The sequence below is a fragment of the Lycorma delicatula genome, chromosome 13 (assembly GCF_047948215.1).
Source record: "Lycorma delicatula isolate Av1 chromosome 13, ASM4794821v1, whole genome shotgun sequence".
NCBI lineage: Eukaryota > Metazoa > Arthropoda > Insecta > Hemiptera > Fulgoridae > Lycorma > Lycorma delicatula.
The window spans coordinates 9937473-9960929 of NC_134467.1; the positions used below are offsets into that span (position 1 = coordinate 9937473).

Below are 23457 nucleotides of genomic sequence, written 5' to 3' on the forward strand. Positions count from 1 at the left end.
AAATATACATTACCAGATAGACAGCGGTCAAAGACTTTGTTATTATGTCTTCCGCGCTACTAAAACAAATATTCAATTAACGCGTCAAAATGCATCTATTAACAAACTTGAATCGACAGCATATCAACGTTCAATTATTATTTTTTTTTTTTTTTAGCATGTTAAAAATACAAAGACTGACTGGGATTCGACACCTTTATTTTAAAACGGATTATTTTTATAAACACAAGGGTCAACATTGTATTAATCTTTCATATTATACGTATTTTAAAGTTTATGTAATTTAACATTACATATTGTGTAGGGGGCTGATGATGATCGTAAAATAATAATAATAATGAAAATTATTTTATATTGAAACGGTTTTTTATACTTTTTTGCATTTGAGAAACACAAAACATTTGCTTAGATTTAATACATAATTTACTACGCAAATAAGAATCATAATGTTAGTATATCATTTTTTTCATAAGTCACATATACTTCACACTCACACATTTACACTCCAATAAAAGTTATGAATTATTATAAAGCTAATCGTCGATTTTTCTTTCTCGCCATAATATCTAAAATTTCATCAGGATTAACAGTAATATCTCTACATGTAATCTATTATATCTCTAAAAGAAGCACAAAGACCGACATCATATTCATATCAATAATATTGCAATTCCTTTTGTATGCGTTTGTAATACAAACATCTCTTGTTTTGTGTTTGTTTTTTCTGTATCTGAATATGACTGGAAATGTCATTACTAGAAGAGAGAAACCGAACGAATCGTCGGTAAAGTTGAATTTCATTTTATTTATTATATATAAACTATTTTATCATCGTGTTTTCTATTTGCTTAAGATTTGAAATTTTTTTTCAAAATTCAATTTGATTATAAACACGAATTTTCCTCAGTAACGATGGATTTATAATTAAAAACTTGCGCTTTACAAGTTCAAGAACGTTCACGATCGTAATTCTTCAACTTGCAGAAATCTGATGATTGCAATTTACATGTCCTCGGAACAGGTTTTGCACACGTGCTCGAGATAGAAGAGGTGTTACATCTTGTACAATAGTTAGTTGTCATTCGTTTCTTTTGGTAACGGCACATTTCACAGAAGGTTCTCTATTTTTCTTGTCTTCCGGTCGGTGTCTGTGCTTCATTGTTTCCTAGGATCCCTCCAATAATTGTTTTCGATGACCGAGGTAAAGTAACAACTTGCAGAAGAGTTTCCGGCCAGGGTATAACTAGATCTTTCATGAAATTTGTCCTTGTCATTTATTTTTGCGGTATTAAAATTTACAATGCGTGAAAAATGCCAGATTTTTTTTTGTGGGATTTGAACCCAAAACCTTCCCGATGAGTTAAAAAGAGCAATACTTACGCATCGTTTATTTTATAATTGAACATTTTTAATCATTTTAATTTTTCGATATCAAATAAATTTTTTATAAAGTAGGAAAATATACGGCTCTATAGTTTTAATTACTTTTATTATTTTGATTTTGTACGTGAAACGATTTAAATAATTCGATTAAGCTATCTCTCTACAAGAGTGAATGATCGTTTTAGCACTTTCCGACAAGACACGGCGCAGTACCGACATCGACAAGAATATTTTCACGTTACAAGTTTTAACTTAGTTGTTGTCTACCAGTTTCAGTGATTTTTTTTGTTTTACTACCCGACATTATTTTTTATTATAGTTTATTTCTATTATCGTCATTAAACTTATCCCACAAGCAGGGCTTACTATAAGTTCGATTAATGTTACTACATCGTATTTAAAATTAGCCATATTTTAGAGAAAAATTGGAGACGCAACCGGTACAAAACAACGAACTGAGACGACACCGTACCGACGCCTACATGTCGGTCATTGTGAAAGGTATTCCTGAGTTTAAGTTAATTCTTACGACCGCCGACAAAGTGTCGGTAAGTGTGAAAACAGCCATTGCCTGTAAAAAGATTCTTTAATTTTATACTACAAATTCATTACAAAATTTGTTGATAAGCAATGGCTCCCAAATTTTGCCGAATTGCGGCGCCCTTTTTCAGTTAAAACTTTTCCACGGCGCCATACCCTAAGTAAAATAATGACTACTCGTGAGTAAGAGATAAAAATAAATTAAACTCGTGTATCTTCATTACTTAACATTTTCTTTTTTCTTTATTAACGTTAAATTAATAATTATAAATGTCTTGGTTCAATTAATTATGAAGCTTTTACAATATTTCGAAGGGCGCCGCGGCGTCAGGTTTGGGAATCGCTGGTCGATAAGGTTTCTAACAAAAAGGTTTCGGTTACCGTCAATACGAAATTGGAAAATTATTCTCGATTAATTTTTCCTCATCGAGAAACAATTATTTCCATTTAAAAAGTTTTACTAGCGGTTTTAGCATTAGTTGCCGTTACATTCAACGCGTATAAAATAAATTTCTTCTACTAAAATAACAGTTTGTTCAAAATATTGTCATATGCTTTATTGTTTCAACCGTGTTTACATTTACGTCTGCTATTTTGTCCCGATTTGGTTGAAAACAGCTCGGTCAGTTATGTATTATTTTTAAAATACTTTTTAAAAAAACATTTCTATAAATAGGCCAAAAATGTCACATCTTTGCTTCGTGATAGTTATATCTATCTGTAGCGATATCATTTCTGTTTCTAATCTTCTTTTTATTTAGTCTGAAACAAATAAATTAGACGTTGAAATGGATTTTATTAGAATTCCTTTTTTTTTCAGTAAAAGAAGACTGATCGGTGAATCATAAACGTAAGACCGCATGATATAAGGTCGGTTATAGTTTATTTTAAATGCGTTAAAGTAGCTTGTTCCCCTCCTTTCTTATATTTTAAATGGAAGAGTACTCGGATGAAATATCAGAACGTTTTACTCTTCGGTAAAAACATTAATATAGTATTGAGGTATATTATTTGAACAGCAGGTATTTTCTTAGCGGTTTCCACATCGTTTAGGTAACGAAATAATAATTTTAACAAAATCATGAGTATCCTCAGAGCAGAGAATGAAATAGCATTCGATCGCGTTGCAAATAAGTTTTTAATTTATATATCGCATCGACTATGTTTATATAATAATATTAACAAACAAACGAAACAAAATACACACCTGGGCTGTTTCTAAATTGGCCTCTAACTGTTGAAAATGTTTTGCAGATTATTTCGACTAAGCGGTACGGTCAGCAATGTCTCTAATCCTGTTGCACGACTGTCTGCCATCATCCGTTCTGTAGGGTGCCGGCAAAGCATCGTGTAAAGGCTGAAACTTGTCGTGCACTCCCGTCAACCGTTACGAATATTGTACGATTAGTATTTTCCGGCAGAAGGAAGAACAGAGATCTGTCAGTGACTTTTTTTGGTAGATTTCATAAGAAAGCTAACTATTGTAATGATACCGTGGTTCGACTTTCGGAAAATTTCGACATATCTTCGCGTTTCACATCCTCCAGACTCCAAAACCACCCGGTTAAAAATGTTGCGCGCGCGCACACGCACACACACTTCACTTTCTTGTTGACACGATAATTTCCGTAATTTTGCGCCAATCGCTTTCAAATTTATACGTAAAATATAACCACCCAAACTCTCGGTCGAGTTTGTTAACGGGCAAAATCGGACCGTGGGACTGGAATTGGGGGCGCTTTTTTGAAAAAATAATACCTTTCTTATTAAGTAAAATATCGAATTCGTTTAAAGTTTCTACTATTCTTCGGGTAAGGACCTAGAACACCTAAGTAAAGTCTTTTGATATCACCGACCGTTGGCCCAGGGGGTGGAAAAAATGGGGTTTCGAAGACAAAAAAAATCGTACCTCCTTTAATAGGCACAGCGTCGAATAGGTTTAAAGCGGTAATTAGTTGTATAAACGTACCTAAAACTTTTGTCTTAAACAATTTTTGATATGACCTACCCTTACGGCAAGGGATGATCAAAATATTGCTGGAACTGTAACAAGATGGAGCTTGCCGTACGCTAAACATGTGAAACTTTTTTCACATGTACCTACTTAGCACCGGTGAAATCTACTACCGCCTTCCGACGTCTCGAAAGGAATTTTTTGTCATGAAATGTAGACGTTATTGTGCACTGAATTGTCACGATAAGTTTGGTAGTTACCGAACAATAAACACAAATAAATAACATTTATGTAAAAAATTTAATATAAGGAAATAAACTCGTAAAATAAGAGCGTTACATTACGAAATTGACAAGTAAAATTCAAAAAATTACAATTAAATAATGAATAAACGTTATAATTAATTATTTTTTGGCATTTAGGGGTAACGTGATAGATGCTTTCAGCTGTCAAAGAATTTATTTAACCTATTAAAACATTTCTATTTTATTCCAGATTTTTATTTTCTTTTAAAAGTATACGCGATTTCAAATTTTTAATTTCGGTTTATATTTTTGATTATTCATTTCGATGATAATTCATGAAAAACAGTCGCGTGTCTTTCAAATATTACTCGCTACGCTCTTAAAAGTTACAGATAACTTCGATCAAGCTTTTTTTGAATGTTTAGGATGAGAAACAACTTGAAGAGGTAACCGCATTCGTATGATTTGACATGTGATTTTTTTTTCAGGGAAATCTTCATGTTTTCTTCAAATCCGATCATCCTGAATTACCCCTCACAGGCGATTGAAAACTTATTTATTCAATTTCAAAAATCGGATAAAAGCTTTAGGAAAAAAATTTGTAATTCTGAAGTAAATACCATCGTGAATGCATAAGAGTGAAAGCATGATGTTTTGAACATATTCATTAAGGTATGTTAAACATATAATAATAAAAATAAATTTTTTGTTAACTTTTTCTTTTTAAGTACTATTAGTAACTGGGTAAACTCGAGTTTTAGCCCGATCGATGAACTGGAACTTTTACAAAAAAAATTTTATCGGTAAATTTTCATCTTCAATTTGTGAGAAAACTCTTTGTCGTTGAATTAAGAGAGAATTCTTAATAATTTTTTGTTAATTTTGTAAAGGTATTCCCTTAAGATTACGATGAACTGTAATCTTGTACTCCATGTTGCGCTTTAAAAGTAGGTCTGATATTACAGAGTGACAAATGCGCAAAGTCGTAAAGTTTCATCGATAAGATAAATCGACGAGTAAGGTTATCTATCTAATTTGAAATATTAAAAAAAATTGTACCGTTTAAAAATTAATTATCGGTATCTCTCTCTTTTTCCTGTTTAACCTCCGGTAACTACCGTTTAGATCATTCTTCAGAGGATGATATTATGAGTGTAAATGAAGTGTAGTCTTGCACATTCTCAGTTCGACCGTTCCTGAGATGTGTGGTTAATTGAAACCCGACCGCCAAAGAACACCGGTATCCACGATCTAGTATTCAAATCCTTGTAAAAATAACCGGCTTTACTAGGACTTGAACGCTGTAACTCTCGACTTTCCAAATCACTCTCCACTTCCAAATCAGCTGATTTGGGAAGACGCGTTAACCGCTAGACCGACCCGATGGGTTGATTATCGGTATCTAATATTTCGTATCGCGTTGTTTTAGTCTCGTTTATACTGAGAATCTTTACTTCCTTATTCGAAGTAATAAGGAACCGCGAGAAATTTCTGTTTTCAGATTTCAACAGAACAATCCATTCTGATCATCCCTGAATCCATTTTTACTAGTTTCGGTGCGATGTCTGTACGTACATACGTCCGTATATATCTCGTATAACTTAAAAGTCAATAGCCGTAGAATGTTGAAATTTTGGATTTAGGGCTGTTATAATATCTTTGGCACCTCTGCTTTTGATTGCAATCGACTAAATTAAAAAAGCCCAAAATCTAAAAAAAAAAAAAATAGGATTTTGGACTTTTTCTTAACTGCAGTAACAACCCCTCGTCGAGAGCTTTTCAACAATATATCATAACCGGTACTATTTTCGGTTGGTTCCAGTTACAGCCAAATAAAATTTTAATTAATATAATATTTGGATCTTACAAGAAGGCACATCGGTTCGAATCCGTAATTACGTATATTTTATTTTCATTTTTTAATTTTAAATATATTGATTTATTATTCCTCCTCTATGAATCATGAGACCTTGCCGTCGGTGAGGGGGCTTGAGTGCTCAGGGATACAGAGTAGCTGGACCGAAGGTGCAACCATATCGGAGAGGTATCTGTTGAGAGCCAGACTAACGAATGATTCCTGAAAGAGGGCAGCAGCTCTTTCAGTAGTTGTTAGGGGCGGGAGTCAGAACGACTTAAACGGCCATATCAACATCACTCAGTCCTCTGAGTACTGCGCAGCTGAAAGCAATGGAAAACTACAGCTGCTTTTTCTTTCAAGAAAATGTGGCTCTCTGCGTTTTCATATAGCAATGATGGAGGCGCCTTCCTCGGTAAAATATTCCGGAGGTAAACTAGTCCCCGACCGGGTGGCGACTACAAAGGAATGGGTCACCAGAAAATTAAAAAATAACATTCTACGAGTCGGAGCGTGGAATGTGTTAGAAGTTTAAAAAAGGTTGGTAGGTTAGAAAATTTAAAAAGAGAAATGGATAGGATAAATGTAGATGTAGGCAGGCCACGTTTGGAATATGTAAAACAAATTGTTAGGGATGTTGGATGTAGAGGGTATACTGAAATGAAACGACTAGCACTAGATAGGGAATCTTGGAGAGCTGCATCAAACCAGTCAAATGACTGAAGACAAAAAAAAAGGAAAAAAAAGATTTATTATTATTTCAATAATATGTTTGTATTCATATAAAATGTTTACAATCAGAGGTTAAAAAATATTAATAAATCAATATATTTAAATTAATGAAATAAAAAATAAAAATACGTGTGTGAAGTCGGATTCGAACCGATGTGTGCACGGTTACGGACTCGACACGTTGTCATTTGCACCACTTATCTACTTGAGCGACGCGAAACAAATGTGTTTTATTAATAGTTTCGTTTATTTTTCTAAAATATTTAATTCTTTTGTTTTGTAGTTTTGTTTCGTTTAATACCTAATAAAATCCGTCACATTTTTAAATATATATATATATTTTTTTAATAAACTTCGAAATTCTTTTGTTTCTGTGCAGATTATTCATAGTTTTACTCGGAATCAAATTCTCTACAAATTTTGTTTAAAACCTTAATGCGTTTTTATCACCGATTTAACAACGTTATTTTACACCAAACGTAAAATAGTGTTTTTTTTTCAACTCCGATCTTTTGTTTATTACCCCAGATTTCTCAAATACTAACTAAAAAATACAGTTATAAGACCTTTTTTCTTTTTCCTGTTTAGCCTCCGGTAACTACCGTTTAGATAATACTTCACAGGATGAATGAGGATGATATGAATGAGTGTAAATGAAGTGTAGTCTTGTACATTCTCAGTTCGACCGTTCCTGAGATGTGTGGTTAATTGAAACCCAACCACCAAAGAACACCGGTATCCACGATCTAGCATTCAAATCCTTGTAAAAATAACCGAATTTACTAGGACTTGAACGCTGGAACTCTAAGCTTTCCAAATCAGCTGATTTGGGAAGACGTGTTCACCACTAGACCAACCCGGTGGGTACAGTTATAAGACCTACCTTTTTTCAGGTCAGATTTCATATAAAACCGCAAAAGTTCCCTCTTAATTTGGATCCCAGTATTATAGTATAGCTTAATTTGATGGAAGGCACATAAATAAGGGTGAAACCTTTCGCCAGCCGACGTTTGTTAACGAAGCCGTTTCCGAACCTATAGTTGTACAAATTTTCTTCTTTATTTTCATCGGTATTTCACGTCCTAAATGTTTGTCATATACTTCGTGAATCACTCTGTATTAAAGAGGTAACTGATATGCGGAACGCTAGAACTATATCGAATGCTTTTCTTTTAATACAATATTCTGGAAATATATTTTTCTTAATTTGAAACCGGCAAGCCGAGTCTTTTGTCTATTTTGTGCCTGTAGCGTCGGAACAAATCCTGAAAGTTTGTGATATTTTTCGTGAATATCTCTTCTGTACATTCCTGTCTTGTAACTTCTCTAACGTTTATTTTCTTGTGCTATTTTTTTGATTTAATTTCCTGATATCTCAAAACGTAAAGAAAATTCAATTTCAACCCTCACTCCCACCATCTAACCGAAAGTAAAAACCGTATTTTTCTTCGAAAATTGTGTAAAAAATAGATTTTTGAAATTCAGATTAATTGTTTAAATACAAACGCACGAAAAAATGTCGACATATCTACATGAAATATAAAAGATTACTAAAAAATGATTCACAATTTCAGTATTAAAGATTATTTTGACCATATCTTTCAGTATACGTTGAACGGGAAGCAGCTAAATAGTGTTTTTTGTTGTTTTTAATTAGGATCATTTAAAATTTCACGAACAGAATAATATTGTTCCTGTAAAATAAATTTTTTTATCGCATTTTAAATAAATCGGTTAAAAGATTTTTCAAATGAGATTGGCAATTTTTTAAAACGATAACATAATAAGGCCGCCCTTTCTCGTAAATATAGTATCGAGTTATAAACGAAAACAGCTCCGTTGTCTGTTTTGGTAAAAGTGGATATTGTTATTTTTTTAATTATAAGTGACCGTTCTTTTGAACAAAAATTGCACATAGAATGCAGAAAAATTAAAAATATAGATTAAGAGATGTAAAATCTAAACTGAGTTTCCGATCTCTAGAATAGCGTTTTTTCTTATATTAAAATTATATTAGTCCTTTATTTTTTCTAAATGTATTTAACACTTGAATTAATAATTAAGAGTATTCTGTACCTATCCGTTGTGTCAAGACTCATTTTTTATGTTACGATGTAGATATTAAAATATTTCTAAACTTTTTTAACTTATTAGCGTGAAATAAAAAGTTTTTATAATGAAATTATCGTCTTACTAGATTTTCTTTCTGAAGTTGTATTAACTGTATCTTAAAATTATTCATTTACTGCCAAAGTTAACAAAGTTTGCGAATAATTTTTCTTAGATATAATAAAAATATCAACATTTGAAGAGGCATAGTAATATGACTTTAATGAATTAATTTTTGAAAACCACAATGTCGAACAATATTAAGTCCGTAATCTAAGGAGACCTTGTAAACGTTTTCAATGCGGCCAGTAACAAACCTCTTAATCCATTTTAGCACCTAGTGAATGTGCTTAGTACTTCCGGGTGATTCAAAAAGGACCGTAACTCTAAAAGCTTATAAAAGTCTATTTAGATAACTTACAGATTTAAGTTTCTATTCTTCTAGTGACTGTGATATATGTAAAATAATCTCCTACACTAATATTAATAATTAAGAGTAATATTTTCTATAAAAGTAATGATGTTTATTAATTAGACGATCCATTTGGCGATCGTAATGAACATTTTGAATCGGTATATCGATATTTAAAATATATATTCGTCTTTTGTAAGGACAGGAAACTATTTCATTTCTCATTCTATATTCCCTAGTAAGCCTGAAAAAAGGATTTTTTATTGAAATTTTTTTGTATTTGTTCGGTCAAGAGTTTTGTATATACATAAAATTATTGATGAACAAGTATAGAACTGTAAGATATATATATATATATATATATATATATATAGTGTCTAAAACTCTTTTTATAATTACCCTGCCGCTTGTGCTAAAAAAAATCAGTTAAAACTCTGACAGTAGTTAAAACAAAGACGCAAACGCTATTGTATGTAACCAATTCAAGGACAAGTATTATAAAAAAACTACGTAACAGAAAGGCTTGTACATGACCACTGTTCGTGTCGGCAAGACAGAGGATGTAAAAAACAGGCCATCGTTAAAGATAAATCATTTATTTTAAGATTAATATTTGCTTTGTTTTTGTTTGAAAAAGCGTTTGTTTAAATCAAAGTTTATATATTTAAAATAAAGTAACAAAATAATCTGAATTATGTTGCTAAATTTTTTTAACTAAAATTTTTAATTTATCGACTTTAAATATGTTTTATTTATAAATATTTATATGAACAGTAAAGGAAAACCACAACTGATAATTTTTTATTACGATTAAATTTATGAAATGTTTTTGTGTTTTGGTCAAAATGGATTTTACAGCAGTTAAAATGAATATAACGATTTTAAAAACCGTTTTTGTTTATAAATCGAGTAAATTTAATGTTTAAATGCAATTTTTATTTATATTTTCTCTTAAATTCACAGTTCAATAAGAACGAATTCACTAAACAACTTTTTATTTTATTTTTATTTCGGTATTATAAAGTAATATTCATTTTGGTATCCGTAAAAAAATAAGTAATATCTCATTTTCCCGTGTAAATTAGATTATTAAAAGCAATTTCTTTCAAAAATTGTTTTGCGATAATATTTTTAATTAAACTAAAAAATCATCAATTCTGAAGATCGACCAAAATAAAAATATCAGATCTATAGTTATAAAATTTTGAAACAAGTTATCTCCCATTTAGTTGATTTTCCATTTTAACAACATTAAATAGTTTCACATAAAAAATGGAAAATAATATTATTAAAAAAATATTTTATGAGCATAAAAAAATTATCGGTGATTCGATACCGAACCCCACGAATAGCAAAAGGAGTCGTTACCGTAGAGCCACACACGCTACACAAAGACTTGTGTCAGTTGCACTTCATAAGATGTGTCCCCTGTTTGTTTGTTTAGTTTTTCATTCATTATTTTGAATTTTATCTTAATTAACAATCGATTTCAATACTCTTAAGAATCAATAGACTTGTATAAAATATTTATTTTTATTAAGGATTATTAAAAAAAAAAATTTAATATTTTTAATAAATATTACGACTTTATCAGTGCCAAATAATACTAATTAATATTGAAAGTGAATAATCATTCATAAATATTCGATTGTTAACTCGTTTAATCATTATCATGTATTTAAGATTTTGTAAAATTTTTGTACGACTAAAAACTTTTGTCCCAAAATCCCTTACTTAAATGTTCAAATAACCCGGTAGAAAATGAGATTTTGTGACGAGCGTATACGCATGTGCGCCGAATACTGAGCGCAATGCTACACCTTGTTACTTTCATCATGGTGTGAACGTTTGTCTAAGACCTTTGTGTGGGAGGGGTTTATATTATAATATAAGTATTATTTATTTGGTGGTGTTCACTTTTGTTTATCTGACCAAGTAAGTAATTTTATACCATTCTAACATAAATTAATAGAATTTAAGTAGATTTTTTTTTATGATAAATTTGTCATTACTAATGCTGTACGGTTAATTGATATACAATGTAATCATTTCTTAAAACATTACTGTGTTAATTAGTCTTAAGTTAGCGAGCGTAGGTTAATTCGTTAAATTATGTTTATAATATAATAGTTATATCGGGCGATATTGACAATAATCCAAAGGTTTGCTGTTTATAGTTATAGATATAAATTAACTTAACCTAAGCTCGCTAACCTCGACCAATTAACATAAATGTTTTGATTATTTAAATAATAAATAATTGCAATAATTACTGAATTTATAATTTAAATACTCAAAACATTTAACAGTAATGACGTATACGATAAAAAAACATCAGGTTGGATAACATTGCATAAGTTCCACGATTATCTTTCTATTTATTGAAAATAATAATACTTATTTTCTTATTTATATTCTACGATACTAATAAATAAGAACAGTGGATAGTTGACAGTTTTGCAGTAGACTCTTGAAGTTTTCAATTAGGTTATAATTACAATAGGACCTCCATTCCTCGTTACCCGTTAATTCATCTCGTTCAATAATTCGTCATCCCTCTGGAAAAATTTGTGATATTTATTTTAGAGGTACAATACTGATACACAAAAGAAAATTAAATTTTTAATTACTAATAAAAAGTACACCATCTGTTAGGCCTACAGCATAAAAGTTCACTTAATTGACTGATGTTTTTATATGAGCCTATTGTACATTATGTATAAATTACAGTAATCATGTGAGAAAAGAACTGATAAAATTACTTTACATATTTTTCATTCATATAAACATTTTCATTTGGGCACTATTATTTGATAAGTTTTTTTCATATTTCTTACACAGTATAGTACTTTATTTTCTTTAAAACACATGAACTAATATATTCACCAACAGTTCCAATAGTCCAAACTGAAAAACCAATAAAAATTCTAAAAAACATGAAGCAAAGTAACCTGACCGTCTCCTTTCTACCACTAACCATCCTCTACCGTCTTCCTGTTCAGGAGTCGACTTAACTATATCCATTTCAACAGACACACTTGCCTGTTGCTTGTCAGCTGCCTTAACACCATTTACCTCAGTCGATTTCCCTTTAACATCTATACCAGTGACCACCGTCTCTGTATCCTTACTGCCAGGGGCAACATCCATTGGTTGGACTTATTCTTTTTTTGTCATCAGACGCCTTCCTAGACATCACTGAAGAACGCCTTCTGTCATAGCAGCTAGAAATGAATTCTGTAGCTTCATAAACTTTAAATGTTTATAAATTTTTACAAAAAATTATTTTTAACAAACCGAGTTCAGAAACTGATTACACAAAAAAATCTGAAATTTGAGTACCCACTTTCACTATTTGGGGTAGCAGGGGGGTCGGAAAATGTATAAACCTAAATCTGGGATATGATTTGGGGGATGTCAGGGGGTCCGGAGATAAATGAAAATAAAAAGAAGGAATTTCCCCTTATAGCTCACCTTAGACTTAGAAAATATTCCAATTGGCAATACCTGTTTAGAATATTGCCACAGCTGTACACTACAAAACTGACAGTAACAATCCTGTCGAATCTAACTGGCCACTCTTAACGTAAAAACACTATAACAGTTGAAGTACACTTCACTGAAAACGTGATTACTCATTTACTCATTAATTTACAAAAGTAAATTACACCCACTCGCATGAATCTTAAGAAACACTCATTTTACGTAATCTAACACTTGACATTACCAAAATCACAAATAACACCACTAAAACACCTTTCACTTCTGGGAGTACAATTTAATGAACTCCTATACCAAAGGCTACTCAACAACACCTTTTCTTTTCTTATTCCTGTTTAACCTACAGGAATCATCATCGGGTATTATTTCTGAGGATGATATGTATGAGTGTAAATGAAGTGTAGTCTTGTACAGTCTCAGGTAGACCATATCTGAGATGCATGGTTAATTGAAACCCAACCACCAAAGAACACCTGTATCTTCGATCTAGTATTCAAATCTGTTTAAAAGTAAACTGCCTTTACTAGGACTTGAACGCTGGAACTCTCGACTTCCAAATCAGCTGATTTGGGAAGACACGTTTACCACTAGACTAACTCGGTGGTTCGCTCAACAACACCTAGGATTTGTCTAATTAGCACACACAAAGATCATCTGCTTGACATCATCAAGGACATCAGGATATGAGAACAAATCGATATATAACAACAAATCGAGATATAAATGTCAAAGATTAACTGTCAGAACATTTGGATGACTGTTGAGTTTTGGTTAAAAAATTGAGATTTCTTCTGTAACTATAGGTATCTTGAATCGTGTACATTGTTATTTGTATTGTACAAAGTTGTAAGGAAATAAAGTCTACCTCACAGCTGTTTCTCATCGGTGCCAATGACATTATTAGGTGGTTTATTGCAATGTGATGATGTGTAAAACTTTGTATTGTATACATAATATAATTATATTAGATCCTGTTAATATTTCTGCCATAAGTCCAGATCAAATTTTCGATGGCTTTGTAAATAATCTTGTTCAGAGATAATTTTGAGTTTCAATTTAGAATCCAGTACATTTGACAAAATTTAGTAGTATTCAGTTGTTCCTTTTTTTCCAAATGTGAGCCTTTTGTCAATGTAAATACCAAAGCATTTTGGTATTCACTAAAATGCTTTGGTGAACACTTTAGTTGCTGCTTTGAAAATGCATAACTAAAATGTGTACTTTTAATTTTCATTAGACTTTATTTGTCACAACTTCTGCCACGCTTCAATGTTGTTAAACTCTTCTTGAAGGTGCTGTGAACTTGTGAATTACTTTTACACACTACAAGCAAATCGCTTATAAATATGCTATTTTAGTGTTGTGAGAACAAGCGTATTGGAAGTGCGTGTAGAATACACTTCCTTGAGCATTGCCTACAGTTACGGAAAATATTAGAGATAATTCAGTCTCGAATGTAATCTTGAAATATCTATTAAAAAAAAACTGATAATGTAGATGTCGGATTAATTTTATAAAGGCCAGCATGTTACACTTCTTAAGAGTTGGCAGATATCAAGAAGAACAAGCAGAGCAGAATTTTTTGTCTGAAGCTGTGAATATTAGGGAAAATTTGATGAATCTGTTGGTTGAATGGTACTATGATCTGTTTGAAAGCCGATCATATCATACTGATATGATGTTATAAGAGAATTAGCATTAGTTATGCAAAAGCAAAAATTCTACTCGTTTATTAAAGACAGAATAAAATAATCTTATGCTGTCTGATTGTATATGTGATTTTTCACTCGTCATATTTCTTATATGTGCATGCCAACAATCTGGAAGTTTTTTAAACAACTTTCAAATTAAAAGTCCTTTTGGATGGTATTTGGGATAAATTTAATACATATTCTTAGAATTAACCTTCACTTCGACAAAGCAATACTTGTTGACACTTACTATCTCTTTTAAGAGATCTAATCCGTGCTTAATTCCTTTGGGCAACCAAGTTACAAGGTCGTGGGATTTTTGTACAGAAATTAAAAAAAAAAAAAACATTTAAATGACAATTTTTTGAATATACATTTTGTACAATGTTATTATACCGTCCAAATTTAAAACCCTCTGTACTATCATACTGTTGAAATCGAACATTAATTTGGTGTAAAACATGTTTATATTTATACTACAATAGTTCTCATGTGTATCTGTATATGTAATAAGACACAGATCAATGACAACAATTTTTGTTGAAGAGAAAAATCATAACAATTATTTAGAAGGATGATGCGCATTCAAAAGTCAATAGACTTGGCATGTGTTGTTATAGTCATCATGGTTATTATCAATAAACAAGAAAAATGGGTCGCTCTACAGTAGTTTTTAAATGTTACAATCTTTTTTTTTTTTGTAATAATGATCAATTTTTAGTTATATGTTTATGACAATAAAACAGTTACTGTCGTTTTCATTCAATCATTTATTCTTGATCTGTATACCGACTGGCAGAGATTGATTTGTTTTTGCAGTCAATAGGAAGTATAAAGTTTGTAGGAAATGTTTATTATGTCTACATATTTCCTCTATAAAGTTTAATATCAAATCTTGGCACTCCCTCAAAGTCAGATTGAGCTTTTAAGATAGAAAATTGGGCTGTCTGATCATTAACTGGTGTTTATAAGTGAAATTAAATATCCTTGTGTTTATATTTATGGATGTGCAATCTTTACTAAAAACAATTGTCACTTATTCTTAAAAAAATAACAATATCCACCTAAACTGAACCATATAACAGTACTGTTTTCGCGTAACTTGACATGGTACTTCAGATTACAAGAAAGGGGCCTTTGTGTGCTTCTGAATTCCTGAATCATTTGAAAAAATCTTCCAGCAATTTATTTAAAATACAATTCAACATTTGTTTTATGGAAACAACTTTCCGTTGTTGATGAATTTTTAAATAATACTAATTAAAAAAAAATCTCAATTTATCTGGATTCCGATTAACATGTATTTAATTTTCAATAGTGCCCTCTAAATTGTGAATTATCATTTTGTGACTTTTTATTTTTAAATATTTACCTTAACATTATTTCATGTGTTTTTATAAAAAATTTGTATAGACTTTAAACACATCTTTTTTTATCGTATAATCTGTTTTATTATTACTAATTTATTTTATGATGACATAATATAATTATATAATGGTATTATTAAGTTACATTCAGAATAAAAAAAGACTATTTGTCGAATAATAATTAGTTTTTCAAATTTTTATAAGGTTTTTTTTTATCTTATTTAAAGGAGTCTGAGATCTCATTAAATGATGAAGTTTCACCACAGATTAATCTTAATATGAAAATCATTGAACGTGAAATAAATGATTTACACACTGTGAAGACAGAAGATGAGATGGAATTTTATCCGGGTCATGTAAGTATTTATAATTATTGGATATTATAACAAACATGGGTTAATCTCTTGTTAATTTCATTTCTGTGTGTGTATGCGTGCACGCGTGTGTTCTGTTATAAAAAAAATTGTTTTTAATTCTCTTTCTATTTAATTAATATCGACTTATTAAGTTGTGTGTGAATGATAAACGGTTAATGTTTGAGGGCAAAAGTGTTGTTTTTAAACTTCAGTGATATCTGAAATGCGTGTATTTTTAACTTTTTCATAGAGTTATCATTTTAATAAGCTCTGGGTAAACGGTTGTTATTTGTAATGGCTTTTCATATTTGAATATTTATCAATTTAGTAATAAAAACCTAACCTGATGCAGATTCAACAGAGTTGTGACATATAATTTTATTATTGAAATAAAAATAAAATAAAATTTAATTCTGTATTTACATTAGGAAAACTTAACATATTTACCATATTAAATGATATTTTAAGTTATGAGCTAACTTGTAAGTTATGAGTAATGATATAAGTTATAAGCTGCTCTGTGGAGCTGATGCAGCAATGCTAAAGAAATCATACTAGAGTCACCTGGTGCTAAATGTTGTCTATAATTTCAGTTTTTTGTTGTGAACATTTGCCTTCAGTTATTGATAGTTCAATTTCAAAAATATGATAGTAGCGCAGAGGGTTTTATATTTGTACAGTATTATAATGTTATTAAAAGTTTATATTCAAAAATAATCATTTAAAACTTTTTCTAATTTTTGTAACCCTGTAACTTGGTTGCCCAAAGGGATTAAACACATGTTAGGTCTCTTATAAGAGACTAGATGTCTAACCAGAACCTGGACCATTCGAGGCTCAGGTCAGCCCATGCGAATCCCGGAGCCAACTCGGGGGCCACCTCAAGGTCTACCTTGCCATTCCCAATTTTCCAGGGGGACTGGTGTCCTGGACATCTGTAGATTTTCCTTTGGTTGTCGTTTCCATCTACCCAGGTGACTCCATATCCTAGACTCCCGCACTGTATGTTATTCTCATGGTTATGAGAATAATACTGATTAATAATAGTTACAGTATTCAGGCTTCACAGAAATCTGAAAAAGGAACTAAATTACAATAGGTAGAATAATGGGAACTATAGTAACTAAAGTACACACACCTTTGACGATGAAAAATTCTTAACTTATTTCTTTTTAAGGGCAGAAATATAATAATGAAGTAAAAGGATTAGTTTATTTTTTCCTTAATGAGTATCTTAATTCATAACTTCACCCACCTTGGGGGCGAAGTTAAGTTATATCTTAACTTACAAGGGAGTTAGGGCCTCAGGTGATGGTTTAAAAGCTTCTCTGGGATAACATGAATGTATCCTGCAAATTTGAAAGTAATTGCTATTTTGTTTTTTTATCATTTTAGACGTTAACCAAATTTTCAATATTGTTGTTAGTGTAGCAATATTTTATATAAATATTTTCATCAACACTTTTATTATTTATAGGTATCAACATGCTTTTATTATTAGATTTAAAATTTTGCTTTTTATAACTATTATCAATTAATGACATGTTATATCCATTTTTTATTGTAATAACTTTAATCTAGTTTTTTTTTATTATTATGTGTGTAATGTATGCTCTATTTAACATGTTTGTAAATTTATTATTAATTTTATGCGCCCAAGGATGATTTGAATTTTTGTTAATAGTTATTTTATTAGTTGTTGGTTTTTTATATACATGTGTTATAATTTTATTACGTTTACTAATTTCTGTCAACATCTAAAAAAAATTTTTTTCTGTATTTGTCAGTTTCGAATGTAAATTTTTAATTATTATAAGAATTAAGTTTTTTAAAATTATTAACTGTTCATTATTTATAATAGGTTCATAGATTACCAAAATATAAATATCATCCACGTATCAAACCCGTGTTCGAATTTTATAAATATGGGTAATACCATATACTATTCTACTCTCAAATTCCTGTAAATAAATTTTGTTCATAACGGCCAATGATGGAAATCCCATGGGTAAAGTATTATCTGGCGTGTAAAAATTTGTTGTTAAACTCAATTATTTGTAAAAGTGCTGTCATCTACTGCAGCTTTGGTTAATATGTACCTTTATAAGTTTATTATTTATAATATATATATTCTCCATTTGAATTTTGAAAATCGGATGATTGTGTGCAAAGATATTATAACAGCACCACATTGCATCTCCTAAAACAGCGCCCTAGGGGCGTCCTGTTTGTTACCAGTGATGGTAATAATTGGTCTAGCCTCCCATGAGGTGCTCATATATCTCATCACTCTAGCCTCACACGCAGTCCCCGCTGGAAGTCCCATGGCTAAACAGAAATTTTATTACTGTAACAAAAATTTGTTGTTACAGAAATTTTTTTAATATTACTCGTATTATTTTTTTAATATTATTCAATTGACCGATATGAATCATTCATTTCAAACCCAGGTCACACAGTGACATCTCTGTCACTGTTCATTAATTCAATTCTCTCAGTTCATTAATTCAATTCATTAAAGTTTGTGCTTGAACCCATAAATCTCCACTACTACATACACATACTCATATTTTTTTTTTGTTGAGATTGTTCATATACCATCTAATTCATAAATTACCTACAATGTGAACTTTGATCGTCATAACGTTCTTGTTTAGCTAGTTTTAATTATTATTGCTTTACATCCATTCTCAAAAATAAATATTTTCTGGATCTATGGAAAATAGCTGAAACCAATCAAACTAGGTAAACCATCTAATGATATAACATCGTATCGACTGATAAGCTTGCGAGGTGTGTGGCAGTAATGGACCCGCTAGACTCAAACAACGTAATAATTTTTTGAAGTACTTTCTATAATTTTGCAATTTTCTTTGTTGTTAAGAGCTAATTTTCCATTTTTATCATCAAGCAAAGGCTGAGTAATTGGTATTTGATTTTTTTTTTCAATTTCTGTAAGTGCGGTAAATGTTTAACATCATTTATTTATTTAATTCAGATAAATGGGCATGAAACCATAAAAAGATCATAAGTACATAAAGTAGAAGATCTGTCATCATTTTTGTTAGTAGATTTAAAAGAAATATTTGGAATCATTAGATAAAGATTCCTCAACTTTAACAGTATAATTAAAAATTAAATCTTTGTGACTAAAACTTTTACATATACATTGTTGTTAAATAGTCTTAATAATAAGTAGATCTATATTATTTTTGAAGCTTATGGAAATTTTTCTTATTAATAACTGTGATAATAAGTTCACTATAGAACCGCTTTGATAATTACATTTTTGTATAAGTATATTTGGTACATGACAAAAAAATTTCTGTATTGGTGATTAATATCAAATCCCAGTCAGGCATGGCATATGCTGCAAAATTCAGCTTCCATGTTCCATGCACAAACTTAAATATTACCAGGCAGTACAAAAAATAAATAAATATTATTTACTATCAAACTCTCATTTAGTAAATGTTGAACGTTACAAAATTTATATTTTTATATCTGGTAAGAATTTATGTAAATCTTATATTTATATTTATAAGATTAGAATTCAAAATTGTAGGTAACGTTTTCTCTAAGATAAATGATGTTTATTATGATAAAAAATTTCACCATAACCAGTATTAACATCAGTGTCAGTAAGATTAGAAAAAACAAAATCGTGAGAATTACCGCAAGAGTTTTAACAAATTATTTGATTGTTAATTTGTAGAAAAATATGAAAGGTGAATAGCAGCATTTTTTGATAACATTTAGCAAAACCTGGCATATTAAAGTCGCCTAATAATATTAGTAATAATTTAACTGTGATTGCACTATTTATGTGTGTTAAGCGAATTAAGAGATACAATTATTTTTATTTTATAAATTATACAAAAAAATCACATTTACTTTGAAGCATTCATGTTTGCTTTTTATTACAGCAAGCAGATTTACTGCAACTGGAAGTGGAACTGCTTGATATTAGTAATGGTGATATCATAAAAGATCTTTTAGCGATTGAAGAGACTGACTTGGTTAAATCAGAAAATTTAAAAGTTGAAAATGAAATGGTAAGAGTGTTAGATTTTGCGTACAGTGGAACACCAATTATCCAGATGGACCTTTGCAAGGCCAAATCTGGATAATTGAAAAGGACAATTTAAAAAAGTTTTATCATATAACACTTCACATATCATTCAGTTTAATGGGTAAGATACTATGTAAATAAAAAATACATAAAAAAAAAATTAAATGTATTTTAGTAAAATTAAAAAGAAATTTGGAACATATGTACCATGTAAGAAAAAAGAGATTCAGTAATACGGTTAAAGAAAATAGTGTGTAGACATTTGCTTTTATAATTAGTTTTACAAAGGCCAAAACACACATTTATATTTTTGCTAAATGACTTGGAAAAATTAAATTAAAATTTCTGTAAAAGTAACATCAATAAAAAACATTTGTATTGCAGCGAAGATTTATTTGAATAGTGTTTAAATTTTTTAAATAATGTATTGGTTTTTTTAAGTTGTCTAGTCTGGATTTAAGCAGTGCAATTAGTTGGACATCTGGAAAATTGGTGTCCCACTGATATCTTTTAGTCATCAACTCCTATGGTCATTAGCCCCAAATTTTCATTATTATTATTATTATTTTCATCAACATTTTTTTGTTATATAAGTGCTTTATTACAAACACTGCACATTGGTCTTTCTTCGCCGGTTAACAAATATAAATTTCTTATTCGTGTTTGACCAATTGTAAGTCTGGTCACCACCTCTTGTTCTCAGCGAGTTTTAATTCACGTGCCTCTTCCATTTATATGAAAAAGTTTTAACTGCATTTAGTTTTGTATTTAATCTTCTCCATTTATTACTCTACCTGTTTCTTATAGTATTAGACAATTTTTAACATCGGCCACTCGTACAGGAAATATATCAAAGTTATCACAGACTATTGCTGTACTGGCAGCTTCATCTGCGCTTTCATTTCTTGCAATGCCAACATTTCCTGAAGTTCATACAAATACACATCGCTGTCCTCATCGATTTAAAATATATAAAATGGACAGGATGTTTGCAATAAGAACATCCTTAATGTTCTTGTCCCTGTTTAGCCTCCAGTAATTACCATTCAGATAATACTTCAGAGGATATGTACGAGTGTAAATGAAGATTAGTCTTGTACAGTCTCAATTCGACCATTCCTAAGGTGTGTGGTTAATTGAAATCCAACCACCAAAGAACACTGGTATCCACGATCTAATATACAAGTCCGTGTAAAAATAACGACTTTACTAGGACTTGAACGCTGGAACCCCTCTACTATCAAACCAGCTGATATAGGAAGATGTGTTCACCACTAGACCAACTCAGGTGGGATAATGTTCTTGTTCCGAATTGCAGTAAGTGCACTTAACGAAACGAAACATATAAGCACCATCTCTTCGCGGAAATGTTCAGAGTAGTGAACAGATTGCTGTATGGCAATAACTTCTGCCGTTTAAACACTAAAAATTTTTGGCAGTTTCCATTAATGGACTTTTCCATTTACATATATGGGGCATCCAACACCATGTTTGGTTTTAGAACAGACAGTTTAAATTACTATACATTATTTGTAACTACTGATGGTTGATAGAAATTCCTGTCAGTTGATTACTGCTTGCTTGTCTTTTTTTTGCCCAAGGTATAAACCTCCCTAAAAAAATTAAGAATCTTTAAAATAAAAAAAATACTGTGTTGCCACCGGTATATTCTCTGATATATTCAATATATTTTAATATATTTGTATATATGATTTTATTATTCTTTTTTTTTTATTTGACTGATGAATCAATTCGTCAAACGTTGGACGAATTGATAGGAAATAGATAATCGAATAGTTGTAAGAAATAGATAATTGTGTTTATCACTTTTTCAATTGTGTTTTTAAGTATTGTTTGTGAAATATGTTTATAATACATAAATTGTGATTTTTATGTGGTATAAATAAATAACATTTTGTCCTTAATGTAAACAATTTCAGAATTATGTACTATAACATCCACTTAAATATTTAAGCAGATTGATTATTGATTAATTTCGAAATGTACATTAGAAATTATTTATTTTTTAATTTAATAAACAAAGTTACACAGAAAACAGGTTGTTTCTTTATTTTAATCGTATACCATTTCTTTCCATAAAAGCAAATCAATTGTATTATAGTGCGGACTGGATGCAAGTTTATTATTTATCTTGTAATAGTTATGATGATAAACACTAAATCAAATCTTCCCAACCTGCATACTGAAAGTGGTACTAATGTGTGTCAACAGGTTTGGGGGTTTGAATCTGAGGTTGGTTTTGAATTTTTTATTTATAAGTGCCTGCAATTATTTGTCAACCTGTCTGTTTAATATTTTGAAATTTTTTTATATCGACATCATTTAAATATGATGTGCAACCTTACTCTTTCTATTTAAAATTGTATTGTTCCAACCATGGGAGTTTGAGCAGTGGTGGATTTCTAAATATGCTAGCTAGGCTGTAGCCTATTGTGGCAAATTTTCAAAGGCAGTAATGGGCTGCCTGAAACCGAGTCAGGCCCCGGACACTTGTTGGGATATAAGGTGGTTACCGTAGATTTAAGCTCATCAAGCACTACTACTATCTCCCTCTATTCGGTCTCTACAACTGGAAATAATCGTTTCATCTTCTCAATCGCCATTTCACCCAGGAAGAGGAGCTCTTATTCATGATAACGATTTAATAACCCACCTTATGCATAATGAAGAGAAAAATTATATTTGTAACTTTTGTCAGAAATCTTTTAATCAGAGTTCTAATTTAAAATTACATTTAAATAATCATACCCAAGAGAAAAGTTATATTTGTAACTTTTGTCAGAAGTCATTTAATCATAAAATCACTTTTAAAGACGCATATTAATATTTATACAAAAGAGAAAAATTATGTTTGCAACTTTTGTCAGAAGACTTTTAATCAAAGTTCTAATTTAAAATTACATTTAAATATTCATACAAAAGAGAAAAATTATATTTGTAACTTTTGTCAAAAGTCATTTAATCATAACAGCAGTTTAAGGACACATATTAATATTCATACAAAAGAAAGAAATTATGTTTGAAAATTCTGCCAAAAGGCTTTTAATCATCTTTCGAATTTAAAGAAGCATATTAATTTACACACCAAAGAAAAAATTTGTTTGTAACATTTGTCAAAAATCTTTAATGAGAGTTATACTTTAAAAAATTACTTCTTTTTGTTGTAATGATGTTGTTTCTAAGGCAGAGATTATGTGCGTTCTCAATATTGTACAAAAT

General features: G+C 30.4%; 1 protein-coding gene across 6 annotated transcripts in view; it reads left to right on the forward strand.

Moving 5' to 3' along the window:
- The window catches only part of LOC142333805 (uncharacterized), a 58263-nt gene that overhangs the window by 9882 nt on the left and 24924 nt on the right, over positions 1-23457 (forward strand). For 3 of the 6 annotated variants that reach the window (XM_075381341.1, XM_075381337.1, XM_075381340.1), the window contains exons 2-3: positions 16017-16145; positions 20072-20200. In XM_075381341.1, the coding sequence (XP_075237456.1) occupies positions 16068-16145; positions 20072-20200 (207 nt within the window). In that variant the 5' untranslated portion in view covers positions 16017-16067. Of the gene's footprint in view, positions 1-4610; positions 4795-11032; positions 11166-16016; positions 16146-20071; positions 22268-23457 lie in introns of those variants that run through there. The other 3 variants (XM_075381338.1, XM_075381339.1, XR_012758702.1) reach the window with 3 other exon arrangements.